Source organism: Kogia breviceps, chromosome 15, assembly GCF_026419965.1.
Source record: "Kogia breviceps isolate mKogBre1 chromosome 15, mKogBre1 haplotype 1, whole genome shotgun sequence".
Lineage (NCBI taxonomy): Eukaryota > Metazoa > Chordata > Mammalia > Artiodactyla > Physeteridae > Kogia > Kogia breviceps.
In genome coordinates this window covers 43799363-43819118 of record NC_081324.1, presented here as the reverse complement: position 1 = coordinate 43819118, position 19756 = coordinate 43799363, and the positions used below count along the sequence as shown (strand labels likewise).

Sequence of the window (19756 nt, the reverse complement as noted above, 5' to 3'; positions counted from 1 at the left end):
TGTTGGTGGAAAACCGCATCTGCGACTGTAACTCGTCACTCACACTGTGTTACGGTCTAAAGCTGAAACCCTCTCAAGGGGTCTTATCTTTAATTTTTCCTCTCCGAAGGATTAAAATCCCATAACGGATTATTACATAACACACCTTGACATGAACCAAACATTGTGACAAGGGCAACAGTAAAGACCAAATATTTAATATCATGTAATGCTATTTTTTGAGGAAAAATTCCTGAAAACCCCAATATATTTGATAGGAGTGGCTCGAAAGGGGATCCCTGCTGTAGGGAAGCTGGGGGTACAGTGAGCACCCAGCTGTTGACGTCACAAGCTGCTGCATACGCCACACGCCGTTTGCTATGGAGGCCGCCCTCCCCCCACTCATCGGCCCCACGCTCGCCGCCTTAGGTTCGGTGACCTGCCGGGCAGGCTGCAGGCAGCGCGATGCCACGAGCGAGCCAGCTGGAAGGGGCGGTGGGATCCAGGTGCACCAAGAGCCTCGGGTCTGGCTCTGTTTAGGACCGATGAAGCCCTGCGCACTCCGCCGGCCACACCGCTCCCGGCCTCGGCTGCGAAGGCGTCAGCGGCTGGGCAAGAAGCCCGAGGACGGCGCCCGGCTTCTCTACCAACGCTAGCCCGGGAAGCTGGCTCACCTAAGAGAGCGTCTACGCAAGTGGAGTGTAGGGGCGGGGCGGGGAGCTGCAGAAAAACGTAGGTTGCGGCCGAAAGCCGGCTGCGCTAGTGGGGGGCTCGGGGAGCGGGTGGGGAGCTCGGGGAGGGGGTGGGGAGAAGGAGCCTAAAGGCCGGGGAAAAGGACGCCGGAGGCGCACTAGAGGGCTGAGTCGCGGCTGCCCCGCGGAGCCAGGTAAGGGAGTGGCCTCGGGCGGGGTTGCCCTTCGCGGGCGCTCGTGGAAACGTCAGTGAGGCCAATCGCCGGGCTTTCAGCCGTCACCTCCCAGTCCTGCCCCGGCAAGAGCAGCAGCCCGAGGGTCTACCCTCGACCGGCACGTGCGGCCGTAGCGTCTCGGCGTTCTATCCCGCCCAGCCCCGCCCCGCCGGGCCCCGCCGGGCCCCGCCTGGGCCCGCCTTGCTCGGGCCCCGCCCCCTTCCTGGCGCGAGCGGTTTCCTGACGCGATTCCCCGCCTCCTCCTGGTTCACGCAGGGAGTCGGGCCCCGGGCCGAATCCGCCACCTGGGCCGCTTGCCGCCGCCATAACCTCGATCCCTCATCTCCCGCCATGGCCGAGGAGCTCTCCGCGGCCACGTCCTACACCGAAGATGATTTCTACTGCCCCGTCTGTCAGGAGGTGCTCAAGACGCCCGTACGGACCGCGGCTTGTCAGCACGTGTGAGTAGACGCCCCCTCCCCCGCGCGGAGCCGGGTGGTCGTTTAGGCCCCGCACCCCGCCCCGGACCCTGGGCTGCGGCCTGGTGGGCGCCGAGCCCGCCACGGCCTCCCCGGGCGCCGCTCGGCGCCGAGGGCCCGTTCGCGGCCGGTCGGAGGCCAGGCCGACCTCCCCCCGAACTCCCGGCCGGCTCCCTGCCCCTGGCCCCTCAGCCAGAGCTCCCTGGCCGCGGAGCTGCCTCGTTGCCGCGCCCCCGGGGCAGTGCCCAGGCCCGTCCCCGTGGCGTCCTCGGGCCCCGAGGCCCCTGTCTTCTCCTGCAGGCCCGGGAGGAATTGCAGGGAACGTGGAGCCTTTTTGTTTCCTAGCAACCTGAATAAAGGCTGGGGTGTCGAGTGTCAGAACCGGCCGGAGGTGCCCGCACGGCCCGCTCCCCCGGCTCCGCGACCCGCCCCTTTCAGGTCTCCCTTTTCCTTTCAGAACCTTGGCCCATCCTTTCCAGATCGAGGAGCTAGCTCTCTTCTAACTTAACCTTTCAGACCCGCTTCACAGACCACCCTTGAAAGTGTTTCGATGCGTTCAAAATTCAGTGCAGGTTGGAATGACCTAGAATGGGCTTGCTTCTCTCATGTGTTAGAACTGACAGGATTTCCGGGTATTGAAGTGATAGTTTCCCTTTGTTTTACCCTTCTGCTTATTGATTACTACGAGGGTGGAGATGAGAAAGATAGACCTGTTGTGAGGAATGAACTGAAATTAAGGCAGTAATCCTAGGGGTGATGGAGAACACAGAGGGGTTCGGTGAGGTGGCCTGGTGCTGTTAGGAAGAACTTCGATAATTAATAGAGACTCGTAGGGTGTCCGTAAGGGTTAGAAGGAGCCCTTCTGGTAAAGGTGTATAGCATTTCTGACACACCTGGCTGCTGATCAGAGTCCCTAGGGAGCTTTTTAAGTAAACTTGCCAATTCCCAGGCTCCATTACAAACTTATAAAGAATTTCTGGCAGGTGAGGCTTGGAAATCTCTAGTTGAAAAAGTACATCCAGGCTTGAAAGTTCTGTGTGCTTACAAATAGCTGAAAAGAGTCGAACAAGTTTCTAAATCGATTTCTCCTTCGACCTTTTTTTTTGGGGGGGGGGCGGTTCTATAATTTTGTAAAGAATGGGTTGTTGAATTTGGGGTTCTTAATCACAAACTTCCTTACAGTTGTTTTCTTGAGACACACTCTTTTCACTCCGATCCCCAGTCTTACCTGCACTGTTGTCTACCTTATTCCTAGTGGTAGTGGTTGTGTGAGCCCAAGAGTATGTGACTTTTCACCATAGAAGTTACGCCAGTTAGATTTTTGCCGCTTATGGGAGAAGAATGACAATCTTATTCCTTTATCATTTGGTGCAACAAATGCAGATTGTTAGAAAAATATCTTGAGATGTTTAGGGTGCAATGTATACTTTTTAGTCTTTAATTTGTTAGTGTTTATTATAACTTGATGCCTTTTCTGTGCTTGGGCTGGCAGTGAGTGGGTGGAAGAAAGGGAGGGAAGGAGGGCACAGTGAGGCAGTAGGGCTTTTCTGGACAGAATCATTTCAATTACCTGTTGGGTGATTGACCTCTTAGAACTCATTGTAATCTCTAGTTCCCCTCAAAATTTCATGCAGTTTGCTCTAGTTCACTTCCCTTGTGAGACATTTTATTAAATCAAACTGTAGTTTTGGCTTGACCTCAAGGCTATGGAAAAGAGAGTGAAGATGATTGTTGACGGCTTTTCTTAAATCACCTCCCTGGGCTGGGCTGTGGAAAGAAAATATGGAGTAGGTTTTGTTAATAGAACTGGACACTTACTACTCACCCTCCTTCATCCCCTCCTTTACCAGCATTGTCCCCTCTCAAATGCACACACAGTTGCTCTAAGGTTCTGGCTAAACAGTAAATTAAGGTAGAGGGAGAAAAAGTTTTCTTTGGAAAGGGTGGTAATGGTGGAACAGGGTATTGATTGGGAGTTTGTTGGGGAAATAGAATTCTGTTTTAAATAACCTAGTTTAGAAAGTCATTTGCTTTTCCCTTTTCACAGAGGACAAACCTGTGCCTTTAAACAAATTTATTAGCTACAAAATTAATTTTTTGTTCACTAGTAGTGAGATGAGGTGATAAGAGCTTTCAGCCCCTGTGCCATTTCAACTGCAGTGAAGGATTTGCCCATTCTAGTAAAAGGGGCAAGTTCATTATCACTAGAATAACTTTACCAAAAATATAAATTCCCATTTAATCCTCATTCATTCCTTCAAACAGCAATTGTCAGATGCCTTCCGTGTGTCAGATACAAGGAATACAAAGTGCTCTTTCTCTGGGACTTCCCTGGCGGTCCAGTGGTTAAGACTCCGCACTGGTTCGATCCCTGGTCTGATCGGGGAACTAAGGTCGCACATGTCGTGAGGCCAAAACAAAACAAAGTGCTCTTTTTCTGGAGAATGTTAATAGTCTAATGGAGAAGACCTATACATGAATGTAATTGGTGTGGAAGAAATTGAGGAGGAGAATTTATGCGAGCCTTGAGAGCAGGTATCTAAATTAGCCTATGAGTATAGGAGAAATTTCCTGGATGAAGTTATACTTTAGGTCAGAATTGGTGTTCAGGGATTGTTGGGGAATACCCTGATTAGGTTTACAGCATATGCAGAGGTGAGGAGCGGTTACAGAGGATGACTGTATCCCGATTACAAAGTTTGGCCAAAAGATGAGTGTGGTAGAGATGGAGCTTAGCGACATTGGCAGGAATTTACTGTGTAAGCCAATTTGAACTTCTTCCTGAAAGCCATAGAGACCTACTGAATAATTTTGGCAGGGGAGCAGCATGGTCACATTTACATTTTAGAATGCTTACTAATTACTAGCCTTGTTTAGCTTGGTACTGGTGAGACTAGTGAAGAGGTCATTCATTACTCTGTCAGAGAGAAATGATTAGAACCTGAACCAAGGTAATGATAGAGGGAGTGGAGAGAAGAGATTCCTGACATTTTAAGGAGATTGTGTAAGATTTGATGATTGTATGTCCAGCAGTTAAGTGTATGTATGTAGGTCTGGAATACATGGAGCTAAAGCTGTGAGTGTGGATGTAGCCCCTGGAGGAGGCGTATAAATTGAAAGATAACAGAGATCTAGATAGAACAAAGTGCTGGAGAATATATATTTAAATGAGTGAAGAAAAGAACAGCCAGAGAAGGAATGGACAAGAATAGGAAGAAAACCAAGATAGAGTGTGACAGGAAACTGAGAAGAATTTTAAGGAAAGGTAGTCAGCAGTGTCAGATGCCTTAGAGTGGTCAGATGTTTTGAAAAACATGTAAAGATGAGTTAAGAATATGAAAGTTGAGCAGGTATGTTTCAGAAGGTGCAGACTGGCATAGTGGTAAGGTATTTATCTCTTGTTTTTTTTTCCCTTTGTAATCTTCAAAGACTCTGAACCAAACCTCCCTTCTCTATTTTGAATGGTTAAAGAAATAACTCTGTACAGTTAGAAGTAAGCTCTGTCACAATGAAAATTACATATAACAAGTTGATGCCTTGCCAGATTCTTAAAAATGGAAATTTAATCTGTTTGCTTCGGGGCCTATATGTAAGGAAGTGTCTTTTATTTTTTATTTTTATTTTTTGGCCACGCCAGGTAGTGTGCGGGATCTTAGTTCCCCAACCAGGGATGGAACCTGTGCTCCCTGCATTGGGAGTGCAGGGTCTTAACCACTGGACCACCAGGGAAGTCCCAGGAAGCATCTTTTAAAATGAGCTTATATAAATCAGCCTCCACTTCTCATTAAGCACAGATTTGTATGATTCTTTATTGACCTACTTTGGATTATCCAGTCCCTGAATTTTCACTTAATATTTCTTGCAATTTGAACACCTTTATTGGTATCCTGTTTGGGCAGTCATGCTCTAAATACATATTTTCAAAATATTGTCTTTCCTATGTACTTGTTATAAATCTGAAAGCCAGGCTTATATGGTTTCTTGGTGATATAATAATTGCTGCTCTAGGCCATCTTTTTAAAAATAAATTTATTTATTTATTTTGGCTGTGTTGGGTTTTCATTGCTGCACGTGGGCTTTCTCTTGTGGCGAGCAGGGGCTACTCTTCGTTGCAGTGTGTGGGCTTCTCATTGCGGTGGCTTTTCTTGTTGCGGAGCACAGATTCTAGGAATGCAGGCTTCAATAGTTGTGGCACACAGGCTCAGTAGTTGTAGCTCATGGACTCTAGAGTGCAGGCTCAGTAGTTGTGGCGCATGGGCTTAGTTGCTCCGAGGCATGTGGGATCTTCCCGGACCAGGGCTCGAACCCATGTCCCCTGCATTGGCAGGCGGATTCTTAACCTCTGCGCCACCAGGGAAATCCCTCTTTGTACTTCTTATCACAGTTCATAATCATAATATTTTTGGGATCAGACGATTTGACTGATGCCATTCTCACCAGTTAGACTGGAAGCTCTTTTTAACAAGTTTAAAAAATATTTATCTATTTATTTTTGGCTGCATCGGGTCTTAGCTGTGGCACATGGGATCTTTCGTTGCAGCGCGCTGGCTCTTCATTGCGGCACTTAGGCTTCTCTCTAGTTGTGGCACAGGCTTAGTAGTTGCGGCGCACAGGCCTAGTTGCCCTGTGGCACGTGGGATCTTAGTTCCCTGATCAGGGATCGAACCCACGTCCCCTGCATTGGAAGGCAGACTCCTAACCACTGGACCATCAGGGAAGCCCCTAGACTGTAAGCTCTTAAAAGGCAGCAACCCAGGTCTACTTGTACTTACCTGAGCCTACTGTATGTATTTGGTATTGAATAAATGTATGAATGGTGGGTTTGTGTTGGGAGACCACAGCTTACTAGCTGTATCACTTGGTCAAGTCATTTAACTCCTTTCAGCCTGTTTTCTTCTCCATAAAACAGGGGTAGAAACAACCTGTTTCACAGGGTTGTTGCAAGGGCCAAATGAGATAATGTTTGTGAATGATAATAATCTTTTTTTATTAAACATCTTTATTGGGGTATAATTGCTTCACAATGGTGTGTTAGTTTCTGCTTTATAACAAAGTGAATCAGTTATACATATACATATGTTCCCATATCTCTTCCCTCTTGCATCTCCCTCCCTCCCACCCTCCCTATCCCACCCCTCTAGTGGGTCACAAACCACCTAGCTGATCTCCCTGTGCCATGCAGCTGCTTCCCACTAGCTATCCACCCTACGTCTGGTAGTGTATGTATGTCCATGCCACTCTCTCAATTCATCACAGCTTACCCTTCCCCCTCCCCGTATCTTCAAGTCCATGCTCTAGTAGGTCTGTGTTTTATTCTCATCCTACCCCTAGGCTCTTCATGACCTTTTTTTTTTCTTAGATTCCATATATATGTGTTAGCATACGGTATTTGTTTTTCTCCTGATAATAATCTTGTATGTGTGTTTTATAGTTTTCAAAACCAATAAAAATATAAAATTATGTTTAGTTTAATAACTATAACATGTAACACAAAAAGCTAGATTATTATTGTAAACAGAAAGGAGGCTGTTTCAAGTTTTTTGGTCCAGATATTTAATATCGAAGGTATTATTGCAAATGGAGAATATTGTAATTCACAGCTTTAAGGTAAAAAAGGAAATAATATGATTGTCTCTCACAATCACTGTTACCTTATCTATTCTTCCAGAGAACAGCATACTGTATGTACCTCGGTATTTTCATGTTACTGTACTGGAGGTCATTCTATATCAGTACATAAAGGGCCTTCTTACTCTTTTTTTTTTTTTTTTTTGGTGTGGGGGAGATTGTAGAGTTTTCATTCACTCAGTAAGCCAACACTGAGTGTCCATTATGTGCCAACAATACTAATGTAGATTCTAGGGTTCAACAAACCAGACAAAAATGCCTGATCCCATGGAACATATTTAGAGTTCTAGTGTTCCATTGTTTGATTTTTTTAAAAATTATTAATTTATTTATCCATCTCTTATCTATGGACACTTAGGTTGTTTCCAATCTTTTTTTTTTTTTTGCGGTATGTGGGCCTCTCACTGCTGTGGCCTCTACTGTTGCAGAGCACAGGCTCCAGACACGCAGGCTCAGTAGCCATGGCTCACAGGCCCAGCCCCTCCGTGGCATGTGGGATCCTCCTGGACCGGGGCACGAACCCGTTCGGCAGGCGGACTCTCAACCATGGCGCCACCAGGGAAGCCCTCCAGTCTTTTGCTGTTACAAATAATGGCACATTGATTAAACTTGTATGAATACCATTTCACATGTGAGAGTTTTTCCTGTAAGATAAATTTTCACAAGTGGAATTGCTGGGTCAGAGGGTAAATACAAGGGAATTTGTCAGCTGTGTCACACAAGGATGATTATAGCTCTGTTGAAGTGTTTTGTACATGGAAGGTGCTTATGGTTTTGAGGACTGTGGATTATATCTTGGATTAAGTAAAATTTTGGATTAGATTAAGGTAAATTAGCATTCATTGCTTTAACAAATATTAATGAATTCCTACTAGGTGCCCAGCTCTGTGTTATACCTACAGTGGTATACGGTTAGATATGATCCCTGCCTTCAGAACTGGCATTGGTGAGACACATTTTAATTCAAATAAACACTCAGATAAATGTGGTTACAAACTTATAGGTTTAAAGAGAGTATTAGAAGGGGACCAGATCTAGGTGGGTTGGTGGGTGGATGGGTACATAATAAAGACCTTTCTTGAGGAAGTGAAATTGTTGCTGAGATTTATGACGTGTAGGTGTTAATTTGTGGAGGGCTGTTTGTGTATAGAGTATTTTGGGGTGAGGGAACATTCTGGACAAAGACCCTGAGGTAGAAGGAATGTGCAGAGCCTTGTTTTCAATGAATTAGCATCTTACCTTCAGTCTCAAATAGGTTTATTTATTTTGAAAGTCTTAATTTCCTCGTTTGTAAAATAAAGGAACTTTTAAAACATTTATTTATTCTTAAGAATTCAAGATTATGTAACGTTTCTGGAACCCTGCCTAAGTGCTCCGTAAATAGTTACTGCTGTTTGTATAGATGTCATGTTGTTTTCCACAAAATTGGGCTAATTTACACAATGCCATTAAGACTATTAAAGTATATCTGTATTCCATCATCTTTGCCAGCATGTTTTTTTAATTTCTCAAGCTTTTTATTTTCTAGACTTTCTCATTCCCTTAATATAGTCACGTCTTCTCTAACAGCATAGATGGCTATCTTTTAAAACAGGAGAAAACAGGCAAAGAGCCAACTCATGTTAACCAATCTTACCCTTAGATGAGTTAAAAAATGCACAAACCAAACACAGGTTCAAGGAAGCCAGTCTCTTCCCCATGACAGTTCAGAATAAGCCAAATAAACCCCAAGGAAAGGGCTACGTGGGAAAGCCTTCCCATCATCATAGGGACAGGACAGAAAGTGCACGTGACACAATTTCAGGAGAGTTGAGAAATCTTAGGATCTTGCCTGAAAAGGAAAGCAGCTAACAAGATGGTTTAGGAGAGGAGGTGGAAAACAGTACAATGGGATACAGAAAGGGCCTTGGGTTTGTAGCCTAGAAACCCCTCTCCAGTGACCTCTGCTGGTCTCCTTTGCACCCCAGATGGTCAGCCTCCTGGGAGCATCCACCCATCTGGTCACAGCCCACATTCACCAGTTACTGCAGCATTTGTCGGTTTACTTCTGCGGCAGCTGAAGGGCCCAGTTCATTAGCAGAGGGCAGCAAGGAGTATCTGATTGCTCTCAGGGCTTTCTGGTAAAGCCTGAACTTCGGGGCTGGCCTCCTCTGCTGCTGCTGCTGCCTGGCCCCGAAGGGCCTTGGCATCCAGCACAGCGTCACTGCGTGGCCGCGCTGGCGGCCCAGGGGTGGGGGTCTTGTGCGGCTGCTTCAGCCCCTCGCGCATCTCCTGCAGCCGCTGCGGGCTGTTCCCGGAGTAGGTCGTGGCGGGAAAAGTCTTCGGCTGCATGGTTAGTCCAGTTTCCTTTGATCATGAATACAATCTTCTTTCTTTCTTTCTTTATTTTGTGGTACGCGGGCCTCTCGGGCCTCTCACCTTTGTGGCCTCGCCCATTGCAGACGGGCAGGCCCAGCCGCGCCGCAGCATGTGGGATCCTCCCGGACCGGCGCACGAACCCATGTCCCCTGCATCGTCAGGTGGACCCTCAACCACTGCACCACCAGGGAAGCCCAATACAATCTTCTTAAAGTGTTTTATTAGCTAAAAAGAAAAAACAAAACTCAGTAGTATCAGTTAGTTGTAAACACTTTCACAACAATTCTGGTTTTCTTTGAAAGAGCTTTTTTTTTAAAAAAAATTATTTATTTATTTTGGCTGCGTTGGGTCTTCGTTGCTGCTCATGGGCTTTCTCTAGTTGCAGCGAGCGGGGGCTACTCTTCATTGCGGTGGCAACAACTTTGTTTTGAAAATGTTCTTTCCTTCCATTTTTGTAGTTCCTGCAGAGAACTGAACGTTTTCCAGAGACTTCATTTTGAAGATCATCTCTACCTCGTGGCTTCTACGCCGCCGTCCGCGGCCGCTTGGCCCTCAGCTCCGGGGCCTCGCAGAGGACGCCGGGGTGGCCAGAGGGTGGGGACCCGGAGCGCCGGGTGGACGGGCGGGCGGGTGGCTCCATCTTCCGGTGCTTGCACCGTGGTCCAGCACACAGCCCGAGCAGGATATTCACTACGTTGAGCATTTTTTTAAAGCAATATTTTGTTAGTTTAATACAGTTCATAATGGTGTCTAGAAGTCGCTTTAAAATTTGTTTCTTTAATGGTTATGTGCATTTTTCCATATTAAATTTTTATATACTAATTTATAATTTTACTGTTCAGAGTGTGTAGGTACATTTGTGATCATTTCTATGACTGATTTAATAATCTATTGTAATTTATTACTTATTTTACATTATTTTCCTGTCAGTTGCTTTGTTTTTGGTATATTACATTTTCTTATACATTCAGATTTGAGATACTTGATTCTCTTTAAAGTTATTTTGCTATTCCATTTTTTGTTTCTTGAATCTTTTAAAAAAATTGTCCATTTTTGGACTTACCTGGAATCTACTAAGATATATGATGTGTGCTTTTGAATCTTTATTAATTTGCCTATCTTATTTAGTTGACCTCAGTATTTCTTAGAGGGCATTCCTTTTCCATTCTTTTAAAAATCTTTTTAGTATATTTGAATTCTTAAAATAATTTGATTCTTTGGCATTCTTCACTTTCATTAATTTTACTATTTTTAGCACAGTATAATATGACTTGTTAAAATGTTTTTGGGTATATAGTATGTATACACAAACTTGCCACAAGTACCTGCATGCACACAATGCTGTAAGTCCCATCAGGGTAGGGATTTTCATCACTTTTGTTCCATGATATGTCCCTAGTTCTGTTATGTAGTAAATATTTAATACGTATTTATTAAGTGAATATGCATTATAATATACGGATAAGTTAAACTGTTTATTTTGAGACCACTGTAGATTCACATGTAGTTGTAAAATAATACAGAAATTGTGTACCCTGGCCCAATTTCCCCTAATGGTAATGTTTTGTAAATAAAACCAGGATATCTTCCTTCTTAATAGAGTAAAGATAAAGAACATTTCCATCACCACAAAGATCCTTCACATAGCTCATTTATAGCCACACCCACGTTCCTCTTGATCCCACCCTGTGCCTCCTTAACCCTTGGTAAGCACTGACGTTCACATGTTCTCTATTTCTTTTTTTTTAATTTAAATTTAATTTTATTTACTTTTTATTTTTTATTTTTGGCTGCGTTGGGTCTTCGTTGCGACACGTAGGATCTTCGTTGCGGCATGCAGGATCTCTCATTGCGGCGTGTGGGTTTTCTCTCTCTACTTGTGGGGCATGGGCTCTGTAGTTTGCTGCACGAGGGCTCTCTAGTTGAGGTGCGTGGGCTCAGTAGTTGTGTCGCACGGGCTTAGTTGCCCCACAGCAAGTGGGATCTTAGTTTCCCAACCAGGGATCAAACCCGTGTCCCCTTCATTGGAAGGCGGATTTATTACCACTGGACCGCCGATGAAGTCCCATGTTACCTATTTACATAATTTTGACATTTCAAGAGTCTTAAATATTGCACAATTCTGTAAGTAACAGTAAAAAACCCACTGAAATGTACACTTTAAATGGGTGAATGGGGTATGGTATGTGACTTAAATATCAATAGAGCTGTTAGCAAAAAAAGAATGTTAAGGGCTTCCCTGGTGGTGCAGTGGTTGAGAGTCCGCCTGCCAATGCAGGGGACACTGGTTCATGCCCCGATCCGGGAAGATCCCACATGCCGAGGAGCGGCTGGGCCCGTGAGCCATGGCTGCTGAGCCTGCGCGTCCAGAGCCTGTGCTCTGCAACGGGAGAGGCCCTCGTACTGAAAAAAAAAAAAAAAAAAAAAAAGAAAGAATGTTAAGTAATGTTATATAAACGTAAACGGAATCAAACAATGTGTTAACTTTTTGGAATTTCTTTTTTCACTCAGCATAATTCTTTGGAGATTCAGGTTGTTGTGTGTTATCATTAGTTCCTTTATTGGTGATTGTGCATCCATACGTGTTATGGATGTACCACATTTTGGTTAAACATTCATTCACTGAAGGAAATCTGGAATAGCCAGTTTTTGACTATTACAAATAGAGCTGCTGTAAATATTCATGTACAGGTTTTTTTTTTTTTTCTTTTTTTTTTCTTTTTGCGGTATGCGGGCCTCTCACTGCCGTGGCCTCTCCCGTCGCGGAGCACAGGCTCCGGACGCACAGGCCCAGCGGCCACGGCCCACGGGCCCAGCCGCCCCGCGGCACGCGGGACCCTCCCGGACCAGGGCACGAACCCGCGTCTCCCGCATCGGCAGGCGGACCCTCAACCACTGCGCCACCAGGGAAGCCCATGTACAGGTTTTTGTGTGAACGTAAGCCTTCATTCCTCTAGGATGAATGCCCAAGAATGCAATGAATGCAATTATTGGGTCATATGGTGGTTGCATGTTTTGTCTTTTAAGAAAATGCCAAGCTATTTTCCACAGTATCTATACAATTTTATATTCCCACCGGTAGTGTATGAGTGATCCCGTTTCTTTGCATCCTTGCCAGCATTTCATGTTGTCATTGTTTTATTTTTTATTATTATTTTTAGAAATTTATTTATTAATTTTGGCTGCGTTGGGATTTCATTGCTGTGCGTGGGCTTTCTCTAGTTGCGGTGAGCGGGGGCTACTCTTCGTTGGGATGCATGGGGTTCTCATTGTGGTGGCTTCTCTTGTTGCGGAGCATGGGCTCTAGGTGCATGGGCTTCAGTAGTTGTGGTTCGTGGGCTCTAGAGCACAGTCTCAGTAGCTGTGGCACACGGGCTTAGTTGCTCCACAGCATGTGTGATCTTCTAAGACCGGAGCTCAAACCCATGTCCCCTGCATTGGCAGGCAGATTCTTAACCACTGCACCACCAGGGAAGTTCCTGTCATTGTTTTAAATTTTAAGCCATTTCAATCTGTGTAGTTGATACCTCATGATTTTAATTTGTATTTTACTAATGGCTAATGATGTTGAACATCTTTTCATGTGCATGTTTACTACCTGTATATCTTAGGTTAAAATCATGTCTCTTCAGTGTCTTTTGCCTATGTTTTAATTGGATCATTTGCTTTCTAACTTTAGAGCTTTGAGACTTCTTTATTCTAGATGCTACTCCTTTGTTAGGTATATGATTTACAAATATTTTTTTCCAGTCTTTGGATTGTCTTTTTATCTACTTAACAATCTTTTTTGCCCAGCAAACATTTTAAATTTTTATGAAGTCCACTTTGTCAGTTTTTCCTTTTATGGAATGTGTTTTTAACATTAACTCTAAGAACTCTGTGTAGCTCTGTATTGTGAATACTTTCTATTTTTTCCTCAAAGTTTTATAGTTTAATGTTTCACATTTAACTCTGCATATTGGTTTCCTAGGGCCACTGTAACAAATTACCACAAACTTGGTGGCTTAAAACAACATAAATTAATTTTTTCACAGTTCTAGAGGCTAGAAGTTTGAAATCAATTTCAGTGGGCCAAAATCAAGGTGTTGGCAGGGCCTCGAGGCGCTGGGGGCACATCACTCCAGTCTTTGCCTCCATCTCAATATGGCTTCTTCTGTGTGTTTGTGTCAGATCTCCCTTTGCCTTTCTTATAAAGACACTTGTGACATTTAGGATCCACCTGGATAATCCTAGCTAATTTCCTCATTCCCAAATCTTTAACAATAATCAGATCTGTTCTGGGAATTAGGAAGTGAATGTATCTTTGGATGGCCATTACCCAGTTTACTATAGTCTATGATCTGTTTTGAGTTAATTTTTATGTAAAGGGGCAGACTTCAGTGGGTTTCATTTTTTTGACCTATGGATTTCCAGTTGCTCCAGCATCATTTATTTAAAAGTTTATCCTTCCTCCATTAAATTGCTTTTGCACCTTTGTAAATCATTTTTGCTTTCTAAGATATATTTTTGCCAGTATTCAAGAAGTAGTTTTAGTATCTATTTAAAGGGTAGCTGTGCTTAGTTAGTAAGATTTGACTTAGGATTTTTGTTTTTCTTTTTTTGACCGTGCCACATGGTTTGTGGGATCTCAGTTCCCCAGCCAGGGATTGAATGCAGGCCACAGTAGTGAAAGCCTGTAATCCTGACCACTAGACTACCAGGGAACTCCCTCAAATCTCCTTATTCCTGTTGTCACTCCTTGCATCGTCCTCTGCCCCATAATTCCCCGGTATATATCGCTATTGATTTCTTTGGTGTCCTTTAGGACATTTTATGTATACATACGCAGATATGAACATAACATTCGTTCCTCTGCCTTTTTTTTTAAACACAAATGGTAGCATAGTATACATATAAATTGTATTCATATTTGCTTACAGTATTTCCCTTAGGGAATATAAAACATGAAGCTAAAATATTCTTTAACAGTTATTGTAATGAGTAGTGTGTATTTTTTTCAGGCTAAGTTAAAATTTTTAAACGTGAATGCATCTGTAAACCTATATAGAGTATTCTTTTGGATGTGTACATTTGAGTGTTGTGCCCCAACCCTGTTTTTCCCATGAGCTCTGTGGTTTTTATTGGATGATTTTGCATAGTGCAGTGACTTCTAGGAATGTGTGTGACACTTACAGCAGAATTGAGTCTTTCAGAGAGCTTTTGTGAGTCCTTATATTTCTATGTCAGCTAAAAGAAAGTTGGTATAGAAATATTAATATCAGACCATTTAATTCAGATAGCATTACAAGAAAGAAAGTCATTTCATGTGGATAAAAGGAATAACCATGAACTTTTTTGCAGCTACCAACATAACTTTAGATGAAAACTGACAGAATTGTTGGGAGGAATTGACAGACCCACAGTTTTTCGTCCTTTCAGAAGGAACTAATTTTCACTGAAAATCACATAATGAAGAACACCTTCAAAATAGGAAGAGAATTTGGATGTTGAAAGCATATGATCATTTCAGTAGATGCTACAAGCCTTTAATAGAGTTCAGCATTTCATTATAAAATGTCATAGCAAATTAGGAATAGGATGGAACTTACTTTTATTCTAATTAAGGGTAGCTTCCCTAAAATCTATAGTAAATGTACTGAATAGTAGACCCTATGTGCTTTTCTAGTCAAGAACTAGACAAGGATATTTATATCCCCCCTACCATTTAACATTGTATTTCAGGCTTTAGGCAATTCAATGAGAAAAGAAGAAATAAGGTATACAAAAATGGAAAAAGATAAAATTGTCATAATTTGTAGATGATAAAACTATATCTAAAACCTAAGAGAAACAACTAACAAATGATTAGAACTAATAAGAATGTACAGAGAGGTTTCTGGATATAAGACCAACAGACAAAAATCAATAACTTTTTTATACCAACAGTAATCAGATAAAAAATTAATAGAAAAAATCCTATTTATAATGCAACAAAAACTATAAATAATTTATAAATAATTAGACTATTTATTATAATCTAGTAAAAATGTCAAGACTTCTGTAGGGAAAGTTGAAAAACTACTGAAAAGCATAAGAAATCTGAATAGGTGGAGAGACATGACATGTTTATGGGTAGAACCATTCAATAAAATTAAGATACCAGTTCTCAGATGATTCTAAAAAAGCTAATGCAATTCCAATAAAATCTCAACATCATTGTTTTGATAGAACTTGAAAAACTGATTAAAAAGTCATAATAATGTGTTAATGACCATGAATAACTGAGAAAATTTGGAAAAAGTAGAACATAGAGATAGAACCAACCCTGCTAGATACCATGACGTACTATTATGAAGTTATAGTAGTTAAAATGGTATGGTATTAATTCAGCAGTAGATAAATGATTAGTAGGACATACACTAGAGAGCCCAGAAATAGTTCCATACATGTATTAGAACTTTGATAGATATGACATGGCAAATCAGTGGGGAAAAGATGGCTTATTCATTAGAATGGTATTTGGATAATGGCTTTGCATATGAAATCTCTATTGTTTACTATACATAAAGGTATTTTTAGGTGAATTAAAAACTTAAATGTGATGAGCAAAACTTAAACTTCTTAGAAGGCAATGTAGGGAAATATTCCTGATCTTGAGAAGGGGAAGGCTTAAGACTATGAGCACAAACCGTAATTTTAGGAAAAGGTGATGAATTTAGACTATATTAAAAATTTAAAATTTTCCATATCAAAAGACCACAAACAAGGTTAGAGACAAGTGATAACAGACTCAACAGTGATAACATTCTGTTATACAAGATTATGTCAGAACGGATTGGTTTATATGTGTTTTTTTTCCCCTGCACATTGATGTTTTGAGCCATTAGCAAATGGTTACATTAGCTGAAGAGAAGTACACTAAAACTCAGTTGAATATAACAAGCCACAGAATTGTACACTACTGTACGAAATGCACAACCTACATTTTTTTCTTGGTTCGGTTTGGCCATGAGATCTCTGGAATTTATCAGCTTTAATCACTCCTTTCTAACCCCTCACAGCTTTAAAGTGTTTATTAAGAACTTAAATGTCTTTTAAAACGTGTTAGTATTTTTATTAGGATTGTTTGGGTTTTTGTTAGTCCTCTGGTCACAGTGTTCTACTGGTAGTTAGTCTACCCCAACCATTTTTTCCCCACAAGCCCTGTAAGTTTTAGTTTGCAGTTTTACAGAATACGTCGTTTCTCAGTATTGTATTTATTACATTATCAGAAATGCCTAGGGTTCAAAAAGCAAATAGTTTAGTATCCAGAAGATGAAATTCTAGATTATAAGTCACTTTCCCTCAGAACTTTGAACACATCATTCTCTTGTTTTGTCATCTGTTTGTTATTGCTGGTGAGTTTGATGCTAATCTGATTCTCTTTCCTTAGTACGCGATCTGTTTTTTATTCCCTCTCTGGAAGCTATTAGAAGTTGAAAAAAATAATTATTTAAGATTTTCTAGTGATCCCGGATGAAGATCTTTCAGAAACTCATTGTACTGGTCATTTGGTTGTCTCTTATTTTGCAGACGTATTTTTTTTAGCTCTGGAAATTTTCTAGCGATTTTTTTGTTTGTTTGTTTTTAAGCCCAGTTAGAAGATAAATGTAGCTATTTTTATAACAGTTTAAACATATTTACCCTTGTTTTTACTCCTAATTGAAAAAATTTAAGTGTAGTATTCATAACAGAAAAGTGCCCCATCATAAAAGTCAGCTCAGTGAATTTTTTTCAAACTGAGCACACCTATGTTCAACACCCGTATCAAGCAACAGAACTACAGAACTCCATTACCAGCATTTCAGAAACTCATCACTTCTCCAAGGAGTGTATCCCACTCTCCCAGGACACCACTATTTTGACTTCTAACAGTATAGTTTTACCTGCTTTTTGATCTTTATAAAAATAGAATCATTCAGCTTGTAGTCTTTTGCATTTGGCTTCCAAAGCTCAACATTATACATCCAAATTCATTCTTACTACGGTATACTATAGTTTAAATTTTGTGGATATGCTGTCATTGTTTATGCATTTTTCTGTTGATGGACATTTGTATGGTTTTCAGCTTTTGGCTATTACAAATAGTGTGGCAATGAACTTTCTAGGAAATTTCTTATGATGAGATATGCAAGTCAGTTGGGTTATACTTTGGAGTGGAATTACTGGGCTATATTAGCTACTGCCAAATGGTTGTATTAATTTTCAAAATGGTTGTATCAGTTTACACTTTTATAGCATTGAATGCAAGTTTAGGTTGGTTTCACATCTGCCTCAACACTTAGTATTTTCCACCTTTTTCATTTTGGTCATTCTGGTTGGTATGTAGTGTTATCATATACTATTTTAGGTATTGAATAAGTGGGCTTTGAAATTTTTTTTTTTTTTTTGGCTTTGAAATTTTGATTTATTTTATCCACTCCCCCTAAATACAGCTTATGTTTGTACATCCAGGTTTCAAAAAATCTTTTAATATTCTATGTTTATATTTTACTTGTAATTGTTAAATTAGCCAGCATATTGACTAATTTACCTGCTAATAGTTACTAACCTGCTTCATTTCATTCACTCAAGCTCCATCAATTTTATGCATGGTTATCTCTGTGTAAGGAATTTTGTTGGTGTGAACTTTGTTGACAGTTTCAATTTTTATTTAAAGAGGAAGGTTTAGCTTAATAGTTTGGTGATAGTTTTACCTTTATCTTTTTAATTACTGTTTTCTCTTTGGTAGTTTATTAGACTTGGCTTCTATAACATTACTTACTCTTGCTTCTTCGGTTTCTTTGAACCTTCCTTTAATGTTTATATCTCTCTAGATTGTTTCTTTAGTGTTCTTCTTGCCTTATCTGCTCCATATTCTTCCTCCCAATTTTCAGATCCATTTTTCCACTTGTTTACTGGATAACACGCTTTGAGCTTTTTGTAGGTACTTTATTTTTAAAATACATTTATTTATTGGTTGATTGATTGATTGATGGCTGTGTTGGGTCTTCGTTGCTGTGCTTGGGCTTTCCCTAGTTGTGGCGAGCAGGGGCCACAACTCATTGCGATGCACGGGCTTCTCATTGCGGTGGCCTCTCCTGTTGCGGAGCACAGGCTCCAGGTGCGCGGGCTTCAGTAGTTGTGGCACATGGGCCTAGCTGCTCCTCGGCATGTGGGATCCTCCCGGACCAGGGCTTGAACCTGTGTCCCCTGCATTGGCAGGCGGATTCTTAACCACTTTGGCACCAGGGAAGCCCTGTAGGTACTTTAAACTTGCTTTTTTCTGTCAAACCAACTCTTCCAGTATTTCTCAATTTGGTTAATACAGTCACCTTTTACTCAGTCTTCTAAATTAGAAATGCTTTTCTTTCTCATTCTCTCACAAGTAATTGTCAAAAAATTATATTTTATTTTTTAACCTAGGATGCCCCCTTCATACACAATCATAGACCTTGAGAACTATGTCTCTAAAATAGAGATCATCTGCCCCTCCTTCCTACTCCTGCCTTAATGTAGTCCATATCATGATCTAGACTATTGTTCCAGTTAGTCTTGTGGAGTTTTTTGTCTGACTCTCCCTTTCTTCTTTTTTTCCTTTTTACAGTCCCTCTGATTAAAGAATGCAAACACTGAGTGAATGAAACAAAGAATTTAAATTAAAAATGTATTACTCAAAATTTACAAAACATATAAACAGAATTTCAGTTTTTAATTTAAACAGTTAAACTTAAAAATGATGGTTTTTGTAACTGTGGTATTTATACTTGTGAAGTTATTAAAGCTCAAAATGGCATTCAGAGTTTTTGGACACCCTCACTAAGGATTTTGTTAAATATTGACAAATTGCTATTCAGAAATGTAGAGCACTCATTTCTTTATGTCTCCTTTAACACTGGATATTATTATTTTTAAAAACTAGTGTTTTGACAACTGCAAAAAGTATTTGTCTTATTTACTTTGCATTTCTTTGACTCCTGGTTATGATGAATATTTTCCATGTTTTAAAGTATTGGTGATCACTTCTAATGCTACTTTAGTGGTATTAGCTACTATTTATCAGACACTTTCCTGACTCAAAAATAACTGTCATGAGCATTTTATTACATTACCTATCTTAATCCTGTGAACAACGCTTTCAAGTGTAGATGCTTATTGTATGTGTGAGGAAACTGATTTTAAAGAAGAGTGACTTGTTCAGTGCTACATGGTTAGTAAACTCAGTGTGATCTGTTATCACACTATTACCTCGCAATTTTTTTGTTAGTATAGATGTGGAAGATTAGTATATTTGTATTTATAGTGGGTTGAATTAAATGTATAATTCTAGAGCCCAGGTACAGATGGCTGTGATTTTTTTTTTTTTTTTTTTTTTTTTGCGGTATTCGGGCCTCTCACTATTGTGGCC

The 19756-nt window shown here is 41.2% G+C and overlaps 1 protein-coding gene across 3 annotated transcripts in view; it reads left to right on the top strand.

The window, feature by feature from the left end:
- Window positions 1-395: 395 nt before the first annotated feature.
- The window catches only part of RNF138 (ring finger protein 138), a 39024-nt gene continuing 19663 nt past the window's right edge, over window positions 396-19756 (top strand). The window contains exons 1-2 of one of the 3 annotated variants that reach the window (XM_067014915.1): window positions 396-711; window positions 1163-1347. In XM_067014915.1, the coding sequence (XP_066871016.1) occupies window positions 1238-1347 (110 nt within the window). In that variant the 5' untranslated portion in view covers window positions 396-711; window positions 1163-1237. Of the gene's footprint in view, window positions 866-986; window positions 1348-19756 lie in introns of those variants that run through there. The other 2 variants (XM_067014916.1, XM_059040280.2) reach the window with 2 other exon arrangements.